General features: G+C 35.2%; 1 protein-coding gene across 1 annotated transcript; it reads left to right on the top strand.

The window, feature by feature from the left end:
* The first annotated feature begins 9,495 nt into the window (after window positions 1-9,495).
* LOC120166537 (chaperone protein dnaJ 11, chloroplastic-like) lies at window positions 9,496-10,000 on the top strand. The gene has a single exon (XM_039175790.1). The coding sequence runs from the start codon at window positions 9,508-9,510 to the stop codon at window positions 9,937-9,939; it is 432 nt and encodes a 143-aa protein (XP_039031721.1). The 5' UTR covers window positions 9,496-9,507; the 3' UTR covers window positions 9,940-10,000.
* Window positions 10,001-26,028: the final 16,028 nt, after the last annotated feature.

The raw sequence follows: 26,028 nt of genomic DNA, 5'->3' as shown, positions 1-26,028 counted from the left end.
AGAAACTGTCTCAAGAGAGACAAAACTTTGTTTCAAGGGAAACTATCTCAAGAGAGACAAAATTTGTTTCAAGGGAAACTGCCTCAAGAAAGACAAAACTTAGTTCCAAAAGAAACTGTCTCAAGAGAGACGAAATTAGTTTCAAGGAAAACAAATTCAAAGATTTTGTTTCAAGGGAAATTGTCTCAAGAGAGATAAATTTTGTTTCAAGGGAAACTGTCTCAAGAGAGACAAAATTTCTTTCAAGAGAAACTGTCTCAAGAGAAACAAAACTTTGTTTTGAGTAAATTAGTCTCAAGCGAGAGGATCCCTTGTTTCGAGAGAAACAATCTCAAAGGCGATCGATAGTTTGTTTGTTCCTGAAGATGAATGTTGCTGGTGGGTACGATTCCCTTCGTCGTGAAGTTGAAATCGTGGATGGCCCCTTCGTCGTGAAGTTGCTGCCTTGACTTAATATCATTTGTAGTGAAGTTGAAATCCAAGCTTGTAATGTTGCTGGTGAGCACGATTCCCTTCGTCGTGAAGTTGAAACCGTGGATGGCCACTTCGTTGTGAAGTTGAGCCTTGAATTAGATATCATTCGTTGTGAAGTTGAAATCCAATGTAAGTTGCGTTGTTCAGGGGCCAATATTCTTAGCTGTGAAGTTGAAATTGACTCTGAAACTGGAAAGTTTGTTGACAGACACTCCTTCTTTGAGTTAGATATCCTTCGTCGTGAAGTTGAAATATAATATGGAGATGGATACTGCTTGTGTGCACGATTCCCTTCGTCGTGAAATTGAAACCGCGGGTGCCCCTTCATCGTGAAGTTGAGCCTGGAATTGGATATCCTTTGTCATGAAGTTGAAATCCAAGTAATTGTATTGTTCCGAGTCCAATATCCTCCGCCATGAAGTTGAAATTGGCTCTGGAATTGGGAAATTATTTGTTGACAGTCAACCGCCCCTTCACTGTGAAGTTGAGCTTGTGCTGTCTCGAGTCCAATATCATTTGCTGCGAATTTGAAATTGGCTATGAAACTGGGAAGTTTATTTGTTGACAGTCAGTCGCCCTTTCATTGTGAAGTTGAGCTTGTGCTGTCTCGAGTCCAATATCCTTCGATGTGAAGTTGAAATTGGCTCTAAAACTGGGAAGCCCTTTCGTCGTGAAGTTGAGCCTCAAATGGCATGATATCCTCCGTCGTGGAGTTGAAATCGTGGATGTGTGGGTACGATATCCTCCATTGTGGAGTTGAAATCGTGGATGACCCCTTCGTCGTGAAGTTGAGCCTTTACTTGAATATCATTCGTCGTGAAGTTAAAATCCAAGTATTGTATGTTGCAGGTGAACACGATTCCCTTCGTCGTGAAGTTGAAACCGTGGATGACCCATTCGTTGTAAAGTTTGGCTTAGAGTCAGATATCGTTCGTCTTGAAGTTGAAATCTACTCTCGAGCAAATTGTGTCGTTTCGAGTCCAATCTCCTTCACTGCGAAGTTGAAATTGACTCTAAAAGCTGTAAAAAATTATGTATGCTAAAAATGATAAATGTGATGCTCTTAAGTATGTCTAATATGCATGCAACATGAATGGGTTATGTTTTATCTCTTAGATTGGAGTCTCGCATTTTGTCTGCCAATATGATCTATGGAATCGATCGTGCCCCATTTGCTTCTCGAGTTTTGGCTTTACCGACCTTTCATATTTGAGACTGTCATGTTTGAAAATGTTTTTCTCCTTTTTATTGTTTTTTGAGGGAAAGGATAAAAATTATGTAAAATTGTTCGCGAATCAAATTGTAAACATGAGTTCAAAGTATATCCAATGAATCAATACTCTTTTTAATGCTTTCAGAGTTATAGCTCTTTGACAAATGTTCAAATGGATGAGTTGACTTCAGGTTGACTTCCTTTCTAAGGTTTCGGTAACCCAAAATGTCATTTTTTGAAATATCGCAACATGCTCTTTCTTTGGTTCGGCATTTTAATTGAGTGCGGACAAAATGACACAACTAGCATGATCAATTACTAGACCTTTTATTTCAGTCCTCTGAAATCTTCCATTTGTTCAAGTTTTATAAGCTTCTCTAACAAAGGTAGTGCAGAAATATCGGTCTAAAAATGAAATTCTTGAGTGCTCCTGTGTATTTACTATAACAGGTGTTCCTTAACTCCTTTAGTCCATCATTACCGAAAATTTCTTGTTTAGATAATTTTGATTTAATTTGCCATTATCTGGCTAGCCAAATCCATAAAGCCAGGGCTTTTAACCAATTGCTTTAGAGGGAAAACTAAATATTATAATAACTTTTATCAGGTTAACTGAAGGGTTCATCTCATCACAAAGTCTTCAGCCTGACAATAGCAGTGGAGCAAACACCGAGTTGCCAAGTGTCCGAGCAATGTCATGGTTTGAATGCAATCTATTCATAAAGTCAGGGCTTTCGAGTTTCCTCTATAACCAATTACCTTAGCGGAATAGCTCAATTTTACGGATTTAATTTCTTAAAATTGTCAAGAAGAACCTGTTATAGCCTAAGGTGGCGTTTGGTTGGCATGAATCCATTGGAATTAGGGGGAATTGGAATCCAATTCCACCACTTTCCCATGTTTGGTTCAAGTTTTCCAAGGGAATTAGAATCCCTCATGGCTTCAACTTTCCATCAAATGAGGGAAAGTGAATTCCATCTATTCTATGATGGAATTCAATTCCCTTGTTGGAGGGAATTGAAATTTGATCATACTACCCTCATCAATCTTTTGATAACTTATTCATATATTGAATAAAAATATTTTTTTATTATTTCGTGTCGGGTCGGGTTTCTAATTCATATATTTGGGTCGGGTCGGGTCGGGTGAAACTTTATTTTGGTCGGGTCGATTTTTTTAAGTGTAATATTCGGGTCGGGTCGAGTTCGGGTTTAGGATGAAAAATACCCGACCCGAAAATATATATAATTTTACCTTATATATTTAGGAATAATTACAATAATACCCCTCTATATATAATTTTTTTCAATTAAGTCACTATTTTTATTGAATAAATTTTTTTATTATTTCGGGTCGGATCGAATTTCTAATTCATATATTCGGGTCGGGTCGGGTGAAACTTTATTTTGGTCGGGTCGGGTCATTTTTTTTAAGTGTTATATTCGGGTCGGGTTCGGGTTTAGGGTGAAAAATACCAGACCCGACCCAAAAAATTATAATTTTACCTTATATATTTAGGAATAATTACAATAATACCCCTCTCTCTATATATTTTCCAATTAGTCACTGTTTTTATTGAATAAAAATAAAATTTTTATTATTTCGGATTGGGTCGGGTTTCTAATTCATATATTCGGTCGGTCGGGTGAAACTTTATTTTGGTCGGGTCGGGTCTCGGATGGAGGTTCCCATATTCTCGGGTCGGGTGGACCAAAAACTCGACCCAACCCGACCCATGGTCATCCCTAATTGAGATGATTTTAACTTATGATGTTTATTAGCATGATTTATAATTTATTAAAATGAATAATCAATCATAAAATTAAAATTTAATTTTTAAAATTTTTATAATATATTGCTACTTGTAATTTATAAACAACTAAATTAAGCAAAAAAAATAAGAAGGGCAATCTTGTTATTTTACATTACTGAAATCAATTCTGACATGTGTGAACCAAACAGATTATGGAATTGGATTCCAATTCAATTTCCTGCCAACCAAACAGAATATAGAATTGGATTCCAATTCCTGACAGATTTCAATTCCTTCACAGATTCCAATTCCCTCAGAAACATTCCAGCGAACCAAACCCACCTAAGTGTTGTTAAAGTGAAGGAATCTCATCTTTAGAGTTCAATTTCCAAGCAACTGGCCCTAATTTGCTTACTCGACTATTCCATCTGTGAAGATAATGATCATCATTGAACGTCTTAAACAAAAGTATAGTAATTGTCATATGCAAATGATGCCCCATGTTATCTGCAACTTATGAAAGGAAAATGTTACATTAGTTAATTGCAAGAGCAGGGTACGGGTTGAGTGTATATTCTGGGTAAGGTAAAAAGTCCTTGTTTTAAGTCATGTCACTTTGTCAGAGATTCGTAACTTTGAACATTTACAGAGCTTCTTAATTCAGTTGATATTCAAAGAATTGCAAGTTTGCAAATGTGATTCATTGCTCGTCATCATTAAAGTAACATAAATTTATTCAAATGTTCTTACAAAAACTTGAAAAAAATGGGAAAAAATAAACTTAAACAAAATGCCTCAAATGATGAAATGATATGCCTCACTTAGATGCCCCCGAGTTGTTGAAGTCATCCAATTTTTGTTATGTATTTTCTGTACGATTCTCTTGAATGGAGTAGTTCTGATAGTGCGTCATGGACACCACTATGATATTAACAATGAGCTTCTCATCATACTACCTGTGGTACAGGGGTTTCATGGATTTCTCTGGATATGATGACACCACATGTGCGTCAAACAATTTTTGGTAAAGCTCCTTATTGTCTAGGATCAAATGTTCCCATTTTGATGAGACATGAATTTAATAAAAATAAGTAAAGTAATGCGAAATCTGCTGAATGCATGATGCATGCAAATTCGATGCATTGATCCAAAAAATCTGTTATTAAATAATCCTTATTGGAGACAAATAGTGTTTTTATCTTTTAAGAGACAAAATATCCTAACATTTCTGATATATTGACTAGTCTTCTGCTTCTTCTGTCACGGTTGATAACCTGTCGAACCGCTCTGGCTTCTCTGGATGAACCATGCAAATGTTGAGTTACTTTTTACTGGCCCTAGAAGTCCGAATGACTGCATCTCTAGCATTTATCTTTGTTAAACCTGTTCCCACGAATACATCATTGGAGCCTCAATTGATAGGAACTATGAAGTTTATTTGTCTATTTCTTGAATTCGTCAGCAGGGGTCTCCAATTTCAGCTATCGTTTGCCATGTTGTCTTTTGAAGAGAATCCCAAGATCATAACCTTCATCTTTCCCTGCAACCTGTGCCAGTCAGTTCTTCAAAGATAGACTTTCATTGTGCTTGATGTAGACCCGATTCATTCTGAGTCCTTTATAATGTAGCAGAGTGATGTACTTTTCAATTATGGGCATCACATCTTCTGGATTCAATGTGACACATAGTCGCCTTATAGATTGTCCTCTGCATTTTCATCTCTTGTATTACAACCCCTTTGTCTATTAATACAAATTATTCATGTTTAACAAACACGTTTTTGGTGGATCAATACCCCTTTTGAATGAATGCTGCAAAGATGAAAATAAAATAAAAGAAAGCAAAATGAAAAGATTAGTGAAAAAATAATCAAAACAGTTATGAAAATAAAAGTCCTACCCCACATGATATCTACCCCACATGCTTATTATTCCTACTCGTACATGATCTTTATCCCGCATGCTAAAATCCTAACCGCATATTTGTCTAGTTCGCATGCTTTGAACAGAAAGTAAAGCAGGAAACAATTCAAGAATCCTAGGTTTTGAAATGAGGTTTTGGGGTGGGCTCTAATTCTCCATAGTCTCCCGGTTTAGGTTCTAAAAAATGGTACCCGATTTCAGCTTACTGGTACCCCCTTGGCCTTACCATACCCTTAGTCTTAAACCCATCACAGCTTGTGTGGACTAAGTTAAACTCGAGAGGACACATTCTCTTATGTCTATGCGGTGAATAAATTCATACAAAGACATAAGTTATATGAATCCCGAAGGCTACTTGCTAGGCCTATGCGGTGAATAAATTCACATGAATGCATCGCTTTCACCCCACTTAAATATGGTTCGGGCTCGGGTATAGAGCCAGAGATAGAACTTTTAAAAAATATGAAATCATTGAAAAAAAAATGTCAGTACAACTTTATTGAAAATATCAAGGTAAATAATTGGAATCGAATAAATAATTAAATTAAAATTTACCATTTTCGCATAAAAGACAACCGGAAATTATTTCGGCTTGACTCACTTACATGTCCCCAGCAGAGTCGCCAAACTGTAGCGACCACATTTCAATTGGGCCCCGGAATTGGGCTTTGACTCAGGAAAAATGGATTGGGAGTCGCCACCGACCACTTTAAAACAAATTTAGGTGGGTCGGGCACCGTCTTACTTGATCTGCGTTGTACCAGAAACGTGTCGGTTCGGGAGTCGGTTACGGTCAAGGAAGGATTATCACCCTTTAACCGCCCTTTCGGTACCAATTAATTTATCGGTTGTCTTAGTTGCAAAAATTTAAAATTTAAAATAAAATTTAAAACCCGATTCAAATTTCTTACCTTTGATTGGTTGAAATTCTTCTAAAAAAAGGGTCAAGGACGTTAGATAAAAAATTAAATAAATGGGAAAAACATAAAAAAAACAAAAAAAACTTAGAGTACCAAATTGAAACAAATAGGGATTAATGGTCTAAATCGGAACTAAAAATGACCTGCAGGAGAAAAAAAATAAAGAGTTAGATGGGTTAAAAATAAAAAATGTAAATTATAAATAGGGACCAAATTGAATAAATTGAGAATTCAATGGCTAAATTGAGCCTAGTGACCAATTCTAGCAAAAGGCATACTAATTCCCCATTATCTTGTTCAACGCACGTGAATGAACATAATTAAAGCTCTCAAATGATTGTAAGTCCAACAGTTGCCATATTTGTCGAGTATTCCATAGCTCCGACACCAAGGCCGTAAACCCTTCCTCTGTTGTTGAAAAGCTCTTTGAATGGTCTCAGCAGTCATAACTTCCCCCGATTCAGCCACCATTGCTCGAAAATTGTTGAACAAGTGATCGCAAACGTAACATGTCGCCTCGGGTCCTCCGTGTCCGTCATAGATTCCGACGAAGGTGTCGAATTGGCCCGACTCAATCTGGCTCTGGTCCTCTAGCACCTGGTTCGCTTGGATCACGGCCACGGAAAATTCACCGGACCCATATTTCCCTATATCACGAAACCAAAAAAACCCATCTCTAACTTCCCTTGAGCCACCGCTACTTCCGCTGTCGCCGTCGCCGAGAACGCTGTTTGTTTCATGATTTTATACTTTATTTCAAAACGGGCTCCAGCAAACCGAGAACAGATTCATTAATCCCTCGGTTCGTGCTCTGTGTCATGAATACTCAAGTGTAAACCTTCATCTCCATATTACCAAACCTGATTCGTTGGAAGCCGCCTCAACCCAGCAGTGAAAGTGAATTTTGACTCGGTCTTCATTGTTGAGGCGTTGGCAGCATATCACGTGTTGAAATTTACAGCAGAGAGATAATCAGAGTACACAGCAAGAAGAAATGCTACTGTTAATGCATATTGCAGATTGTTTCATTCACGAATTGTTTCATTCACGAACATACATTAAGCCTCCAGTGGTGAAGAGGGCATTATAGCCATCATTCTTTTGCAAGCAAGCACATGAAGAGTAATCTGCTTTGACCTCCTCCCCCTTTTCTCCATGATTCGTGATCCCCCATGGCATTTTATAAATATATATATATAGGAAGAAGAAAAGTGATTTGGTTTGAATAAGTGGGGTAGTGGCTGCACGATGGAAAGGGAAGTTGTTGGGTTGAGGGGGTAGTTTGTTGGAATAATGGAGATAATGAGGTTGAACATGGGATCTGAAAAAAGGAAAAAATTAATAATAATAAAAAAATAATCATAAATAAATAATTTTTTAAAATCCGAAAAAAAACGAGTGTTACAATATATATATATATATATATATATATATATATATATATATATAGATATATTATATATATTATATATATTATATATATATATATATATATATATATATATATATATAATACTTAATGTGCAATTAAACAATCTATATCTTAAAAAATTATTGTTATTACTTGAGATTTCAAGTTGAGCATAAAAATGCTATAAGTGAGTGTTAACTATTAAATAATTGATAGTTATCTTTGATAAATATTACTTTGTATTTACTTCATATTAATAAAATACAGTATTATATTTAGGGATGGGCATGGGACCCGAATCCGACGGGTTCGACTTGACACGACCGATCCGGTCGGATCATTTTTTTAATTTGGGTTCTGGGTAAAAAATACCGACCCTGCCTGAACCCTAAAAAAATATAATTTTACCTTATATATTTAGGAATAATTATAATAATACCCTCTATATATTATTTTTTCAATTAAATCACAGTTTTTATTGAATAAAAATAATATTTTTAATTATTTCGGGTCGGGTTTTATCTCAAAATGTCAGGTCGGGTGGAGGGTATATATTATGTGGGTCTGGTCGGATTTCGGGTGAAGGAGTCATTGTTCTCGGGTCGGGTCGGATGGACCAAAAGCCCGACCCATGATCATCCGTAACCATATATGGAAGTGTTAAATATAAATAGTCAAGTGCACAAAACCCCGATTACATGCTAAATTATGTTCTTTTTCAAAAGATTGTATTAGTAATTTTTTAAGATATTTATTAAATTGTGATTTTGTTTTTAGGGGAAGATTCAGGCACCGTGACTTGAAATCAATTCAACGCTTATATTCAATTTGAGACCATCTAAGTAGTAATGAAATCCACTTAAACTATAGTGAAATAATTATATTCAACATTGGCTCCCATTTTCTTTTTATTTCAAATTTCATTCGTGACTTCTTCACTAAAAAACAGCTAACATTCAACAAGACCAATGTTTGAATAAATTGTTAATTAGTTTCCTGTTTAGTGTTTGCCAAGTATTAGCATAGTAGCTCATCACATACATCAATTTTAATTACTTTTTTAAAATTTAGGTTTAATCTTTTTAATCGTTGATTAAATTTTAGTTCGATTGTTATTTTTTTGAAAATTATTAATTCAAACATGTCTAAATATATTTATCTTTATTTAAAAAAATGCAATTAATTATAATTTCTGTTTTACATCAACTATTGTTAAATGGCGGAGGTAAAAGCCTAGAGCTCGAGAACAAGATCTTCTAGAAGCTGAAACAAATCTGGAATGCCAGATGGTCAGCATGCACAAAACCATATTAACACAACACACCATCTTTATATGAAATCATTTAAAATACACAAGTCTCCAAAAATAGATAATAAAATTATTATTTCACTAAAATTTATATTAATTATGATAAAAAAAATAATTTAAAATTTCTAATTTCATTGTTCAGATCCGTTTTTAGTATGATCTAACTCATTCCACACACGAGTCGATCTTTAGTTTTTTAACATCTTTAAGTTTTAACTCAAGTTTAATTTATTAAATAACATTTAAAATTTTATACTTATATATTAAAATAGTTACTTAAATTTGATTTATTTGATACTCAATTTAACTAAAAAATTAAAACTAAATCAAATTCCTTAATATTGTAAAATATAAAAATAATTGGATGATACAATCTACGTTTCTACCTTTGACATATAAAGAGGATCGCCTCACTCTCTCCCATCGTGTACAAGCAGAAACCAAAAGAATCCTATTATTTTCATGGTCATTTTATTCATTTTAGGCGTCCCTTGATACTTTCCCAATGTATCCAATTGCAACCGTCTCTTCTCCTTTTACAGTTAGAGTCGTTAACAGTAGCTCTCCGGTTCCTCGAATGACTAATACAGCGATCGTGAGAAATTCGGTGCGGATCGTGGCTGCGTCTGTTAAGTGTGCCTCCGCCGCGGAGAACAAGGTGGCGGGACACTTGTACGAGATTCTTCGGGTGGAGAGAACGGCGACGTTCAATGAGATCAAGACGGCATACTGGAGCTTGGCCAAGGTTTTCCATCCAGACAAGACGGGATCTCCATCGGACGGCCGTGATTTCATAGAGATACGCAACGCGTACGCGACGTTGTCGGATCCGACAGCAAGGGCCATGTATGATATGTCGTTGGTGGGGAAACGTCCGAGGCGGGTCAGGAATCGGGTTTACCCGACTCGAAGATGGGAAACTGATCAGTGCTGGTAGAACATTGACATTTGACAGAGGAATCTGTTTCTGCCACAAACCCTTTTTTTTCTTTTTAATCTTCAGCCGAGGCAATCCATAGTAAGACCAAATCAAAAGAAAATCTAAGCCGCAGGAACTAAAAGCCGAATGATATTGTTATGGAAAAATCGAAGCTGGCCTCCATTTGCACGGTTCATTTGCTAGCTTTTAGGAAATCTTCACCAGTGAAGACGAGAAAGGGTTGTGAGTAGCGTTTGGGGGGTCAGGACTCGGATTTACCCGAGTTTAAAATCCGAAACCGATTAGTGCTGGTAGTCATTGACATTTGATAGAGGAATATGTTGCTGGACTCAAAATGTAGGAAATTTTCGACACGTGCATCGCATGTGTTGCCAATGTTATTAGAAGTTGTGATTTCTAGTACTTTGTTGTCATGTCGTTAATTCAGTAAATACATTTACTCCTCTTTTGGAAAGTTGCGTTTGTGTTTCAGGAAATGAGAAGATCCTAATTTCAACCAGACAAATTTCTACGGGAGCGAAGAGATCCTCTAGTCTTGAGAACAAAGGAACTATCTGTAACTTTTAAGTCAACCACCATTGCTTTAGTTCCAAGTATCCCAAATCCCGTTGCAGTATCCTTTACAAGGTTAATTGCTAAACGTACGAACAAGTCATTGTCTGCTAATGTTAGCGACTACAAAGCTAGTAGATAAATGTATATTAGCTCAGGATAATTTATCTTCATGGAATTAGTTTCCAAAACTTGTGATGCCCTTGAAGGAGGATTAAGTTTAGTATCAGATCCATCAGGACATTGAAGCGGAAAACCATTAGTTTAGAATCGGACTTCTTTAGAACCGTTAAAAACTACAAAACCAGAACCGGTTAAATTGAGATATATGATATTTTAGCTTAAAAATTTATTTTTTACCCCAAATTAACAAATTCTTCATCTCAGACTAACCGTTTTAATATTTATAAAGTTTGAACAGAAAATAAAACAAAATCAAAATTCAAAAACAAAAATAAGTGGTAATCCAAGGATAGTTATAGAGAGATTCAGTGCCACAAACCACAATGTCAAAACGGACATGGTTCGTAAAAGATAACCTACGCAGTTGGTCATTTAATTAGAAAATTCTTTTTACTTCATTCATCCAAATTCAAAAAGTTATAAACTAACCACAACAATGATCATGTTTTCATTTTAGTCATTGAAAGTAAATTCCTGTGACGACATGTACCACCAAATGATTAAATAAAAAATAGAAATAGAAAAGAATGACACTGAAGATGATATTCAAAATTAAGGGATTGTTTGTTTATTACAGAATGATTAAGCGCTGAATGATCAAATATTGAATAATTCAGAGGTTCTGTATGAATTAGCTATGGATGTGACATGTTATTTGATAATGACTCTGAATCATTCAGAATGTACTTCCGTGGTGAATCATTCAGCACTGTTTTGCTAAATCAGTTAACACTGAACTATTCAGAGGTGAGAAACAAACAGTCTAAATGCTGAATGGTTCAACATTCAGCGCTGAATGTTCTATTCAGAGCCAAACAAACCGTCTTTGGGCAAGACGTTTTCCACTCAAAGACAACCAAAATCCTCCATGTATATTAAGCCCAAGTGTTCATTTACTCCACTCCACTCCACGTTTTTCTCTCAGATCCAAAAACCTCCTCTTTTCTATTCACGTCTCCCTCACTCTCTTTATAGAAAGAGACAAACTAAAAACAGTAAAAACAAATCCAGAATCTGGGTTAAGAACCAGAAAGTTTCATTTCCGTGCATAAATAAAAGAAGATGTGTGTTGGGAGGATCTGCTCGTGTTGCATATGTTTGGCAATCATGGTAATTGTGATTGGTACATTGTTTGGTTTTGGTGTATTCAAGAAAGGGTATCATAAGCTCGAAGATTTAAAGCATGATGAATATTATCATTGTGATGCTTCACTCTCTTCTTGTCAAAGGCCTAGCGTCGCCCCCCTTCACTTCTAATTTCTTTCACCTTCTTCTTTGTTATCTTTCTTTCTTTTCCTTTTTTTTTATTTCATATGTTTTCCAGTTGGGATTCATGGATATTTTTCCTATTATTTTTTTGTTTATAACGTTGAGAGAACGACGCCGTACCATTGCATGGCCAAAATTTTCATTCAGACGCCACGTTTTCATCATCGGACGGATACATGACGCTGTCGGATCAGATGGTGAGACGGGTATACATTCGAGGCAGGTCAGGATTCGGGTTTACCCGACTTGAAGATGGGAAACCGATTGATGCTGGTAGGGCATTCACATCATGGAGGAATACGGTACTGTTACAAAGTTGTTGTTTTGCTGGGCAAAAACAAAATGTAAGAAATTTTCGACACATACTTTTAAAAGTTGAGAAACACAAAATTCTTATTTAAATTAGAAAGATTAAAATATTATTATATCAAAACACTTGGGAGAGACAAATAAATCCGTCCTGCATATTCTATTTTTTATGAGTTAATTTTTTCAATACATTGGATATTTTTTATATTCATATTCTTGTCATAAATTTTAAATTTAATTTTAATCATATTTAAAGTAATAAAAAAAGGCTTTAAATGAGAATAATAGAGTACTCTTAAGAGATAAAAAAAATCTATAATCTAAATAAATATAAAATAATAAAGATGAGTAATTTAACCAACTGAAAATGTTTGCTTCCATTGTTTGCTCTTTAAATTCATTTATTCATCATATTTGTTATTAATTTCTATATTTCACGCGAATTTATATTTTATTAAACTAATATTCTAGTTACTTTTGTATGAATTAATATCGATATTTTTTAAATTCATGAAATCAAACTCCTACCTTAATTCTGTCAAAAAAGTTATTACTTCAATTTCTATAATTTTATCTTTTTAATATTCTTTTGAAAATTATTATTAGTAAAATATACTTTATTGTCACTCAAAGATGGATTGAGTGAGATAGAAGGGGACCGTTGTCCCTAAATATTTATGTCGGAATCGTAGAGTTCGAAATTAGGTGGGTCGGACACCATCTTACCTGATATGCGTTGTACTAGAAACATGTTGGTTTCGAGAGTCGGTTACGGTCAAGGAAGGATTAGCACCCTTGAACCACCTTTTCGGTACCAATTAATTTTTCGGTTGTCTTAGTCGCGAAGATTAAAAATTAAAATTCAAAGATCTGATTCGAGTTACTTACCATTGATTGACTGGAATTTCTAAAAAAATAGGTTGAAAATGTTAGAGAAAAAACTACATAAATAAATAAAAAAAATAAATAATAAATGGTAAATCAGAGGAATATATATATATATATATATATATATATATGTACATAAATATAAAAAAATGACCAAAAAAATAAAAATAAAGAAAAAATAAATAAATCAAAAGATGAGAAAAATGAAAGAAAGAAAAATTCAAAGGAAAGGAATAAATAAAAATAGAATAAATAAAATAGAATAAATAGAATATATATATAAGAAAAAGTAACTGCTTAGAGGACCAAATTGAAACAAATTGAAATTATTGGCTTAAATTGGCATTAAATTGAACTGGAAAAGTAAAAAAATAAAGTTAGTGGCCAAATCACAAAATATAAAATATAAGCAGGGACAAAATTGATTAAATTGGGAATTCGGAGGCGAATTTACAAATGGTGACCAAATTGCAAAGTGATTCAAATACCAAGGACGATAGAAAGGATTTAAGAATCCTCTATTTGCACTTTAGTCCTCGGTATATAAATACTCAAATCACTATTCTCCCTTCATTCTTACCATTTTCTCTGATATCACCCCCTTAAACGAGAGAGAATTCTCTCAATCAGCCTTCCTCGACCAATGGCCGGCCAAATTTCGGCAACCGACGATGGTGGCCGAAAAACCTAAAAACCCTTAAAATAGCCCCCTCATTCCCGTAAACCCAAATCCGACATCCAAATCTCCAAAATCATCCCCAAATAACATAGATCTAGCCTAAAAGGTTCTACCTTTCTATCTTCTCCGTCGGTGACGCTTCGGGTTCCGATGGTCATTTCTTCTCCCGTGCCGTTCTTCGCTCTTATTGATGAGAAAGGCTTCGACTTTTTCGTTTCTATTGATGTATATGTATTTTGCTTCGGTTTTTTGTATACAGCTTTGTTGGTTTCGATTTGCTGGCAGTTTGTCTTGGTTGCTATGGTTTATTTTGGTTTGTTGTTTTTTGGTATTTTGCGGTTCTGTTGGTTCTTGATGATTTTCTGGTTTCCGACCGGTTCTGTTCATTGTGTGGATGGTTCTTTGGCTTACTGTTGGCCGATGTGTATTGTTTGGTGTTCGATGTAAATGGTTTCTCGATGGTTGGCCTAGGTTTGTTTTCTCTCCCTCGTCGTGGTTTGGTGGGTATTTATACCAACCACTGAAACTGTCTGCTCCGCCCTTCACGGGCTATTTTTGGGGTCGTTTCCGGGATGGGTCAGTCCCAGGATACCCGCCGACCGATTCGAGCTTGATGTTTGATTATCCCCCTTGTGCACCGCCTATGACATGCATGACTAGGGTTTCTAGACCTGAACCGTATCTTGCTACTGGGCTGGTTCAGGCCCGTTATTTGGACTGGACTTTTGACTGTTATTGGACCGTGACTCTCTGGACTAAAAAAGGAACTGAAAATAAAATGAAAATAAAATTAATAAAAGGAAAGGGGAAAAATAATAATAATAACGATAATAATAATAATATTATTATATAAAAAAATATTTTTCAAAAACCTATATAATATATATTTTCAAAAGTATGTTAAAATTATATATTATATATTTTAAAAAATATTTTTTAAAATTATATAGTTTTCAAAAATGTTTTTAAAACTATATATTATATAATTTTTTAAAATGATTTCAAAACTATATAATATATGTTTTCAAAATATTTTAAAAACTATATTTATTTTCAAAATGTTTTTAAAAACTATATAATATATATTTTCAAAATGTTTTAAAAACTATATATTATATTTATTTTCAAAATGTTTTAAAAACTATATAATATATAAATATTTTCAAACATGTTTTCAAAACTATATATTATATATATATATTAAAAATGTTTTCAAACTATATAATATCTATATATATGTATAAAAAATAGGACGAAAATGAGTGTCTATAGCTGGCCATCTTTGTACTTTTTCGTGGAACGAAAAATAGGACAAAGATAAAAAGACACAAATTTTCATTCGGTGGATTTGAAAAATAACTCCCTGTCGAATTGGGTTGCGGATGGCTCCTCCGTCGCGAAGTCGAGTCCATCATGAAATGATATGAAATTGAAACCGTAGTTCAAAATTTAAATCGGGATGCGGCTTCTTGTTGCCCAATTATAGTCAACCTCGGTATTCTTCTCGGTTTAAAGACATTGGTTAAAAATTCGACTGTAAAGTAGTTTCTTGACTCCACCATATGATTGATAGGCCCTTGAGCTGAATGAAATTGAACTCGAAAGGTCCTCGTCGACAGATCTTTTTTCTCGACTTAAGCTAAGCGTCGGAAAGCCATTTTTTGTCACTAAGGCACGGTTAACCCATGTGTTCTTCTTGACTTGTAAACCTCGATTACAGCCGAACAATCGTGTGATTGAGGTGTCATCGAGCTGAATGAAATCAAACTCGACAATTTTATTGACAGATAGCCCTTCTTGCCTTGAGCTATTATGTAAACTTGGTTAGCCTCTAAGCTGAGTGTAATCGAACTCGAAGGTCTTCGGTTAGCAGATAGCCATTCTCGACTTAAGCTATGCTAAAAATGATGTGCCTTGGAGCTGAGCGTAGTCGAACTCGATGGTCTTTTGGTGAGAGATAACCCTTCTAGCCTTGAGTTATGCTGTAAATGATGTGCCCTCGAAGTTGAGTGTAATCGAACTCGAGGGTCTTTGGCAGATAGCCCTTCTCGACTTAAGATATGCTGCAAATGATGTGCATTGGAGCTGAGCGTAGTCAAACTCAAAGGTCTTTGGTTGGCAGATAACCCTTCTCGACTTAAGTTATACTGCAAATGATATGTCTTGGAGCTGAGCGTTGTCGAACTCGAAGGTCTTTTGGTGACATATAACCCTTCTAGCCTTGAATTATGCTGTAAATGATGTGCCCTCGAAGCTGAGTGTAATCGAACTCAAGGGTCTTTGGAAGATAGCCCTTCTCGACTTAAGCTATGCTGCAAATGATGTGCCTTGGAGCTGAGCGTAGTCGAACTCGAAGGTCTTTGGTTGACAGATAACCCTTCTCGACTTAAGTTATACTGTAAATGATATGCCTTGGAGCTGCGCGTAATCGAACTCGAAGGTCTTTTGGTGACAGATAACCCTTATAACCTTGAGTTATGTTGTAAATAATGAGCCCTCTAAGCTGAGTGTAATCAAACTCGAGGGTATTTGGTAGATAGCCCTTCTCAACTTAAGCTATGCTACAAATGATGTGCCTTGGAGCTGAGCATAGTCGAACTCGATGGTTTTTGGTTGGCAGATAACCCTTCTCGACTTAAGTTGTGTTGCAAATGATATGCCTTGGAGCTGAGCGTAGTCGAACTTGAAGGTCTTTTGGTGATAAATAACTCTTATAGCCTTGAGTTATGCTGTAAATTATGTGCCCTCGAAGCTGAGTCTAATTGAACTCGAGGGTCTTTGGTTGATAGCCCTTCTTGACTTAAGCTATGCTGCAAATGATGTGCCTTGGAGCTGAGCGTAGTCGAAATCGAAGGTCTTTTGTTGGCAGACAACCCTTCTAGCCTTGAGTTATGCTGCAAATAGTTTCTTTAAAAATATGACTTCCCTTCACGGGTCTAAGCCGGTTATGATTCTTCAGGTGGTTCTTTTGAGCGAGTCTGAACCAAATGAGACGATCTTTGGATGACTCCCCTTTTATGGAAAAGCCCACTGATAAATTCTGACAGCCGGATATCTTCTGTTTTGGAATTGAAATCTGGCTTGAAGACATTAATTGGAAATATGCTGCTCATTGTTGAGTTGAGCTGAACTGGATTTGATCTGAATTGGTTCTCGAACTCTTCTGAAGTTGATTATCGATCTTTCAATATGTCGAATTGGTTGAGGTGTAGCTTCTTGCTGCTGAGTTAAGCAACTACCATCAAACTTTAATGGTACTTTTGAATCGAGTATCCTTCGTCTTGAAGTCGAAACTTGACTCTAAAAGCTGTAAAAAAATCATGTATGCAAAAAATAATAAATGTGATACTCTTAAGTATGCCTAAGATGCATGTAACATGAATGAGTTATGTTTTATCTCATGGAGTGGAGTCCCGTGTTTTGTCTGCTAATCTGGTCCTTGGAATTGATCGTGTCCCATTTACTTCTCGAGCTTTGGTTTTATAGACCTTTTATATTTAAGAATGTCATATTTGGAAATGTTTTCTCATTTTTCTCGTTTTAGGAGGGAAAAGGATAAAAATTCTGTAAAATATTGTTCGCAATTGAATCAAATTATAAACGTGAGTTCAAAGAATATCAAAGGAATCAATAGCCCTTTTAATGCTTTCAGGGTTACAGTTCTTCGACAAATGCTCAAATGGATGAGTTAGCTTTAGGTTGGCCTCCTATTTAGCCATAAAAACTGTCATTTTTTCGATTATTGATTGGCTTGGAATTTTAATTAGATGCGGACAAAATAACGCAACTAGCATTATCAATTACTAGACCTTCTATTTCGGTTCTCTGAAATATTCTATTTGTTCAAGTTTTGTAAGATCCTCTAAGAAAGATAGTGCAGAAATATCGGTCTAAAAATGAAATTCTTGAGTGCTCGTGTGTATTTGACTATAACAGGTGTTCCTTAACTCCCTTAGTCCATTTTACCGAAACTCCGTATTTAAATTTTCCATTAAATGGCTAGCTGGATCCATAAAGCTGGGGCGTTTAACCAATTACTCTAGAGGGAAAACTTAATATATAAACACATTTATCATGTTAGCTGAATCTTATCCATAAATCCGGGGTGTTTAACCAATTGACTTAGAGGGACAGCTCAAGCTTTATTGTATAGTATAATTATCTTTATCAGGCTAGCTGAATATTATCCATAAAGCCGGGGCGTTTAACCAATTGCTTTAGAGGGATAACTCTAGCTTTATTATATATATATAATATTATAATCCGGGTATACATATCAAATTTCTTAAGTTTGTCAAGAAGAACCTGTTATAGTCTAGGTGTTTTTGAAAGTTAAGGAATTTCATCTTTAGAGTTCAATTTCCAAGCAACTGACCTAAACTAGATTTACCTACTCGACTATTCCATCTGTGAAGATCATGATCATCACTGAACGTCTTAAATAAAAAGCATAGTAATGTCATATGCAAAAGGATGCCCCATGTTGTCCGCACCTTATAAAAGGAAAAGGTTATATTGGCTAATTGCAAGAGCATGGTACGATGTTTGAGGGTATATTCTGGGTAAGGTCAAGGTCCTTGTTTTAAATCATGTTACTTTGTCAAAGATCCGTAACTTTGAACCATTTACAGAGTTTCTTAATTCAGTTGATATTCAAAGAATTGCAAGTTTGCAAATGTGATTCATTGCTTAACATCTTTAAAGTAACATAAATTTATTCAAATGTTCTTACAAAAAACTTGAGAAAAGATGAAAAAAAACAAACTCAAACAGAATGCCTCAAAATTGAATAAGGCCTAATTATGATGCCCCATTTCCCATGACTCTTTCTGCTTTGGGAGTGTCATTGCTTTCATCATAAAATTCCAGCTCTTTTCTATCAATCATTAGTTGGATCAAGGTTCTAAATTCGATACATTCTTGTACATCATGTCCATCTTCATTGTGATAACAACAATACTGCCACCTTTGGAACCTGATGTGCTAGGATGTGGTGCAAGAAACCCCACATTTATCATTTGCCTCCATACCCAAACAAGAGGTGTCTTCACTCTGAAAAATCTGGTTTTAGCCTTTTTACCCTTTTCCTCGGTGATTGCACTTTACTTATTCTCTTGATGATTAGGTAGAGGGTTCTGTGCAACGTGGGGGTGATTTTGAATTGTTAAAATGAATCCAACCCCTGTTGCGCATCTTTTGGATAACCTTCTTAAAGGGGAGGCAAATTTCAATAGCATGCCCCGGAATACCACCATGATATTCACAATGCGCATTTTTGTCATACCACCTGGGGTATGGGGGCTTTAGAGGTATCTCGGGATAGGGTGACACCACATGTATGTCAAATAGTTATTGGTAGAGCTCCTTGTATGTCATGAGAATGAGATCAAAATGCTTTTTGTTTCTCCTTGGTTCTTTCCTAGAAGAGGGTACAACTGTAAACGATTTTGAAATATTGATGATCTCTCTTTCTTTCTTCTTCAGAGTAGGCTTTCCACTCGTCCTACCTATTGGTTTAATGGTAATTTCTACCATCATTATTTTGACCTCTTCATCAAATTTCGAAATGCGGTAACTATCTGAATTATCTTGATGTCCTGGTAAGATTCTGGGTGAGACAACCACTTGCGGGGTAGGTGGCATGGTTACCCCTTCCGATGATCCTGCCCCAGGAGCACTTGTCTGACGTAAATCAGCTAACTTGGCAACGATCTGATCGATCGAGGACTCTTGGCATTTTATGATTGCATCTAGGGTACTCTGGCTATTCTGATTTATCTTTTTTTCTAACTCTCACTGGAGCTTCAACATGTTCTATTCGATCTGAGTAATTATGCCTTCCATCTTCTTTTCAGTTTGAATGAGGATGACACGTGTCCGAAGCTTATGGAGGTATGTCCAGTGTTTGTACCCTTCCGTTATGAAAATCCCTTGTTAGTTCATGTGAATGCAATGAAAAAAAAGAAAATTATGCGAAATATGCAAGAATGCATGATGCATGAAATGTTTAAGCATTGATCCTAAATATGTGCATGTTATTCTGAATAATCCTTTTTGGGGAAAAAAGTGTTACGTCTGAAGAGACAAAAAACTTTTTGATGCTACAGATCCCGCACAACTTCTGACAAGTTTATTAGTCTTCCGCCTTTTTTTCACCGGTTAAATATCTTGTCAAACCATTCTGGTTCTTTTGGCTAAACTTGTGCATGTGACGAGCTGCTTGCCCCGAAAAAGGTCTCGAATGACTGCATCTCCAACTTTCACTCTATGCCGAGCTTGTTCCAAACGAAAGTGCCATCGGAGCCTTTCATCCGAAGTTTATCGACTTGTTTCTGGAATTTGTCAATAATAGTCTCCAGCTTAGCTAGGGTTTCACCATCTTGTTCTCATAGTTTTCGAAAGGGCTCTCCGGGTCAGTAATCTTTTCCTCGTCTTACCCCTATAACCTTTGCCTCTAAGTATTCTTTGACCACGGCTGGGCTTCTAAGCTTTTTATCTCTTTGTATTATAACCCCTTTGTCCATTAATACAGATTATTCATGTTTAACAAACACGTTTTTGGTGGATCAACACCTCGTTTTAAATGATGCAAACGATGAAAACAAAACAAAAGAGAACAAAAATAAAAATAGTTAGTGAGGTAAATCAAAACAATAATAAAAATGAAAAATCCTATCCCATATGATATCTACCCCATATGTTTACTGTTCATACCCGGACATGATCTCTATCCCACATGCTAATTTCAAACAAATCCTAAATCGCATATTTATCTTGTTCGCATGCTTTGAACAGAAAGTAAAGTAGGAAATACAATCAAAGCAGCCTAGGGTTTGCAATGAGGTTTAAGGGTGGGCTTTAATTCCCTGTACTCTCCCGGTTTAGGTTTTAAAAGGGTACCCGAGTTCTCCTTGCTGATGCCCCCTTGGGCTTGCCAGACCCTTAGTCCTAAACCCATTACAAGCTTATGTGGACTAAGATAAACTCGAGAGGATACATTCCCTTATGCCTATGCAGTGAATAAATTCACACAAGACATAAGGTATATGAATCCCGAAGGCTATTTGCTAGGCTCGCACGGTGAATAAATTCACTTGAAGGCGTCACTTTCACCCCCACTTAAATAAGGTTCAGAGCTCGGGTATAGAGCCTGAGATGAAATTTTTTCAAAAATCTGAAATCATTGAAAAAAAACGTTAGTACAACTATTTATTTTTTAAAAAAATAATTAAAGATAAATAATTGGAATCGAATAAATATATTAAAATTAAAATTTACCATTTTCACATAAAAAGACAACCGAAAATTAATTTCGGCCTGACTCACTTACTCGTCCCTAGCGGAGTCGCCAAGCTGTCGGAACTGTCTTTCGGTTGGGCCTGGAATTGGGCTTCGACTTGGATTAAACGAATTGGAGTTACCACCGACTATTTTTAAAAACAATTAGGTGGGTCGGACACCATCTTACCTGATATGCGTTGTACCAGAAACGTGTAGGGTTCGGGAGTCGGTTACGGTCAAGGAAGGATTAACACCCTTGAACCGCCCTTTCGGTACCAATTAATTTTTCGGTTGTCTTAGTTGCATAGATTAAAAATTAAAATTAAAATTCAAAGATCTGATTCAAGTTACTTACCTTTGATTGGCTGGAATTTCTAAAAAAATAGGTCAAAAATGTTAGAGAAAAAACTACATAAATAAATAAATAAAAAAAATAAATAAATAAATAAATGGTAAATTAAGAGGAAATATATATATATATATATATATATATATATGTACATAATATATAAAAATGACCAAAAATAAAAATAAAAAAAATTAAATAAATCGAAAGATGAGAAAAATGAAGAAAGAAAATTCAAAGGAAAAAATATGAAAGAAAGAAAATCGAAGTGGGGGCTGCTCATCATCCGTGCCATCAAAAAAACGCTTACTAGCTTGCCACCAATCAGTGGCAAGCTCAGCCTCTGTGGGTGTCAGCCTCTGTAATGGATAGTTGGCCTCCTAACAATATAAAAGCTCAAACAAAGTTAAACGTCTACTAGTAATAACTTGTTTATATATGGTAGTATTTTAACTTACATCATTTATCGTCGTATATGGTAGTAACTCTTTCCAATCCAACAACTGGATCCTCCTCCAGGAAATAGCCCTAGGAATATCATTTGAATTTTTGATTGCATATGTCTACATGCTGGGAAAAGCCTCAAATATCCAAATCTACAAACAATATAATACACAAACATTAGTAATTGTTAAATAATTAATTATAATTTTGAAAACATTATATATAAATTCTTACCTTAAAGGCCCAAATAAAGTCTGCCAAAGTGTATTTGGAACCATGGCCACCAAACTTTTTCGGTCCTCAAAGGCAGAAAACAACTTTTTCCAGGTAGTTTTCCATAGATATAAACCCCACGGAAATAGGTTCCATGCATTTAGGTCCTCTACCAATAATGTTAGGTCCTCATAAATAGATTGTCTGGCCTCTTTACGTAAAAAGCCGGCATGCAAAAGTAATAAATGGCATACTCGGACAACATCGAGGTCATCCATCCGAGTAAAACCATCTTTAACAAATAATCTTTTCAAGTCATCGACGTGTAAACTTGGCTTCACCTTTGCTAGCTCAGAAAAAACCCGAGATAACCATGATGGGCGGGCGATATGACTAGTGTACCGACCTACATCATCGTGTCCGAAGCGTAGACCAGTGATTAAGCAAAACTCCTCATGCCCAAAACAAGTATACGTCGGAGGAAAATGAAACCATATATCTTCATCACCACGTTGTATCCTCTCGGGTAGATCGTTAGTCATGGTCTGAAGAAAAAAATGGGTTAACATAGCATCTCCACCCAGATGTTGTACTTTTAGCCATGGCCCGGAGCAAGTATCCTCAAACAATTTTCTTTGTACAGGTGTAAGCGTCGACGCAATTGTAGTGGCTAGGCTTAATTTTTTCCTTAAGGTCAATGAAGCCGAAAAAATTTCTACAAAAACAATAAACATACCAAGTTAGACATACCAAAAACTACAAATTATACACTATAAACAGACATGATATTAAACAGTGAAAACAAAGCTAAATATGTTTCAAACTTGCACGGTATTCACCCAAGTCAATATTCTATCATAGTTCACAAAATGCATCAGATAACATTCCAGAAGTAAGAACTTATATAAACATTTAAAAGGACAACATATATTTAGTGCAGGTTCAAGGACAACATAAAGAGTAGTAGTTTATTCTTGAAACTTAAATTCGCAACACTGTGAAGTTAGTATTTGTCTTTGTTTTTTGGTTGAAGTAATGCAATTCATTCAAGTTTCAATTTGCAGAAGAAGAATAGTTTATGAAATTTAAAATCGCAACACGAAAATGAAAATCGCAACGCGAATTTGGAAAATCGCAATGCGAATTTGGAAACTGAGTTGCGAAATTGGAGTTCGCGTTGCGATTTTCATTTTCGTGTTGCGAATTTAAGTTTCAAATAGTCTTCTGCAAATTGAAACTTGAATGAATTGCATTACTTCAACTAAAAGACAAAACAAAGACAAATTCGAACTTTACAGGGTTAAAGACTAAACAGTTTAGCAGTATTGACAACAACCGAATGAATTTACTAAGCAATCTAAGTGAAATAATTAATCTATTATTGAAATTACCAGTAAATTTATCATCAATTTAAATATGAAAAATCTAATAATAATACAAAAATTTCAAAATAAAAATAATTAAAAAATTAACCCTCGGTGGTTGATTTTTCATTTCTGACCGTGAATGGTTGTGAGGGTGGCTCTGAGAGATGGAGATAGACAAATTTCGCCGGAAATAGGGATGAATTTCGTCGGAGATGGGGACGGATGTCATCGTAAAGAGTGAGAGATGGAGATGTGAGTGAGTTGTGATTTAGGGTTTTAGGTTATAATTTGTGATTATACTGTTTACATTTGTGTTGCGAAATTAATATTGTGTTTTGAATTCGAAATTAAAATTTGCGTTGCGAAAATAAACGCGCTTTGCGAATTTGACTTCTGTGTTGCGATTTGACTTATGTGTTGCGATTTACAGATTCGCGTTGCGATTTACAGATTCACGTTGCGATTTACATATTCGCGTTGCAAATTTGGAAACTGAGTTGCGAAATTGGAGTTCGCGTTGCGAATTTGTTGGTCATTTTCGCAAATCCAAAATAAAGTTGGTTAAAATCGTATATTATAAGGTATTTTCGGTCACTGAAGTTATTTTTCTCATATATATATATATATATATATATATATAAACAAAAAAAAGAAAAAAGTAACTGCTTAGAGGACAAAATTGAGACAAATTGAAATTACTGCTTAAATTGGCATTAAATTGAACTGCAAAAGTAAAAAAATAAAGTTGGTGGCCAAATCACAAAATATAAAAAAATATAAACAGGGAAAAATTGATTAAATTGGGAATTCGGAGGCGAATTTACAAATGGTGACCAAATTGCAAAGCGATTCAAAATACCAGGGACGACAGAAAAGATTTAAGAATTCTCTATTTGCACTTTAATCCTCAGTATATAAATACCCAAAATCACTATTCTCCCCTTCATTCTCACCATTTTCTCAGATATCACTCCCCTTAAACAAGAGAGAATTCTCTCAACCAGCCTTCATCGGCCAATGGCCGACCAAATTTTGGCTACCGCATCGGCCACCAGCAATGGTGGCCGGAAAACTTAGAAACCCTTAAAATAGTACCGTCATTCTCGTAAACCCAAATTCGACGTCCAAATCTCCAAAATCAACCCCAAATAACATAGATCTAGCCCAAACGGTTCGGCCTTTCTACCTTCTCCGCCGGTGACGCTTCGGGTTTTGATGGTCATTTCTTCTCCCGTGCCGTTCTTCGCTCTTATTGATGACAAAGGCTTCGACTTTTTCGTTTCTGTTGATGCATATGTATTTTGCTTCAGTTTTTTTGTGTGTGGCTTTGTTGGTTTCGATTTGCTGGCTGTTTGTCTTGGTTGCTATGGTTTATTTTGGTTTGTTGTTTTTTGGTATTTTGCTGTTCTGTTGGTTCTTGATGATTTTTTGGTTTCCGGCCGGTTCTGTTCGTTGTGTGGATGGTTCTTTGGCTTACTGTTGGCCAATGTGTACTGTTTAGTGTTCGGTGTAGATGGTTTCTCGATGGTTGGCCTCAATTTGTTTTCTTTCCCTCACTGTGGTTTGGTGGGTATTTATACCCACCACTGAAATTGTCTAATACACCCTTCATAGGCTGTTTTTGGGTCGTTGCCGAGATCTCCGGCATGCCGTTCATGTGGCCGATCATCCCGGGATGGGTCAGTCCCGGGATACCCACCGATCGATTCGGGCTTGACGTTTGGTTATCCCCCTTGTGTGCCGCCTGTGACATGTATGACTAGGGTTTCCAGACCCTGAACCGTATCTTGCTGCTGGGTTGGTTCAGGCCCGTTATTTGGACTGGAGTTTTGACTGTTATTGGACCGTGACTCTTTGGACTCAAAGCGGACCTGAAAATAAAATGAAAATAAAATTAATAAAAGAAAAGGAAAAAATAATAATAATAACGATTATAATAATATTATTATATAAAAATATTTTTCAAAAACCTATATAATATATATTTTCAAAAGTATGTTAAAATTATATATTATATATTTAAAAAAATGTTTTTTAAAATTATATAGTTTTCAAAAATATTTTTTAAAATTATATAGTTTTCAAAAATGTTTTTAAAACAATATATTATATAAGTTTTCAAAATGATTTCAAAACTATATAATATATGTTTTCAAAATATTTTAAAAACTATATATATTTTCAAAATGTTTTAAAAAATATATATTATATTTATTTTCAAAATGTTTTAAAAACTATATAATATATAAATGTTTTCAAACATGTTTTTAAAACTATATATTATATATATATTTTAAAAATGTTTTCAAACTATATAATATCTATATATATTTATAAAAAAATAGGACAAAAATGAGTGTCTACAATTTAAAATTATCATATAATATATATATTTTTATATATTTTCTATTGAAAATTTATTTTTACACTCTTGAAATTATTCAAATTCATTCATTTTCAAAATTTTAAAAATTCATCTCTTTAATATAAATTTGAAACATCTTCGCCATAAGCTAAAAGTGGAAGCAATTTCTATAAAGTGTCCTTATTTGACC

Source organism: Hibiscus syriacus, unplaced genomic scaffold, assembly GCF_006381635.1.
Source record: "Hibiscus syriacus cultivar Baekdansim isolate YM2019G1 unplaced genomic scaffold, ASM638163v2 tig00003041_pilon, whole genome shotgun sequence".
Lineage (NCBI taxonomy): Eukaryota > Viridiplantae > Streptophyta > Magnoliopsida > Malvales > Malvaceae > Hibiscus > Hibiscus syriacus.
This window is presented reverse-complemented; position numbering and strand designations above follow the sequence as displayed.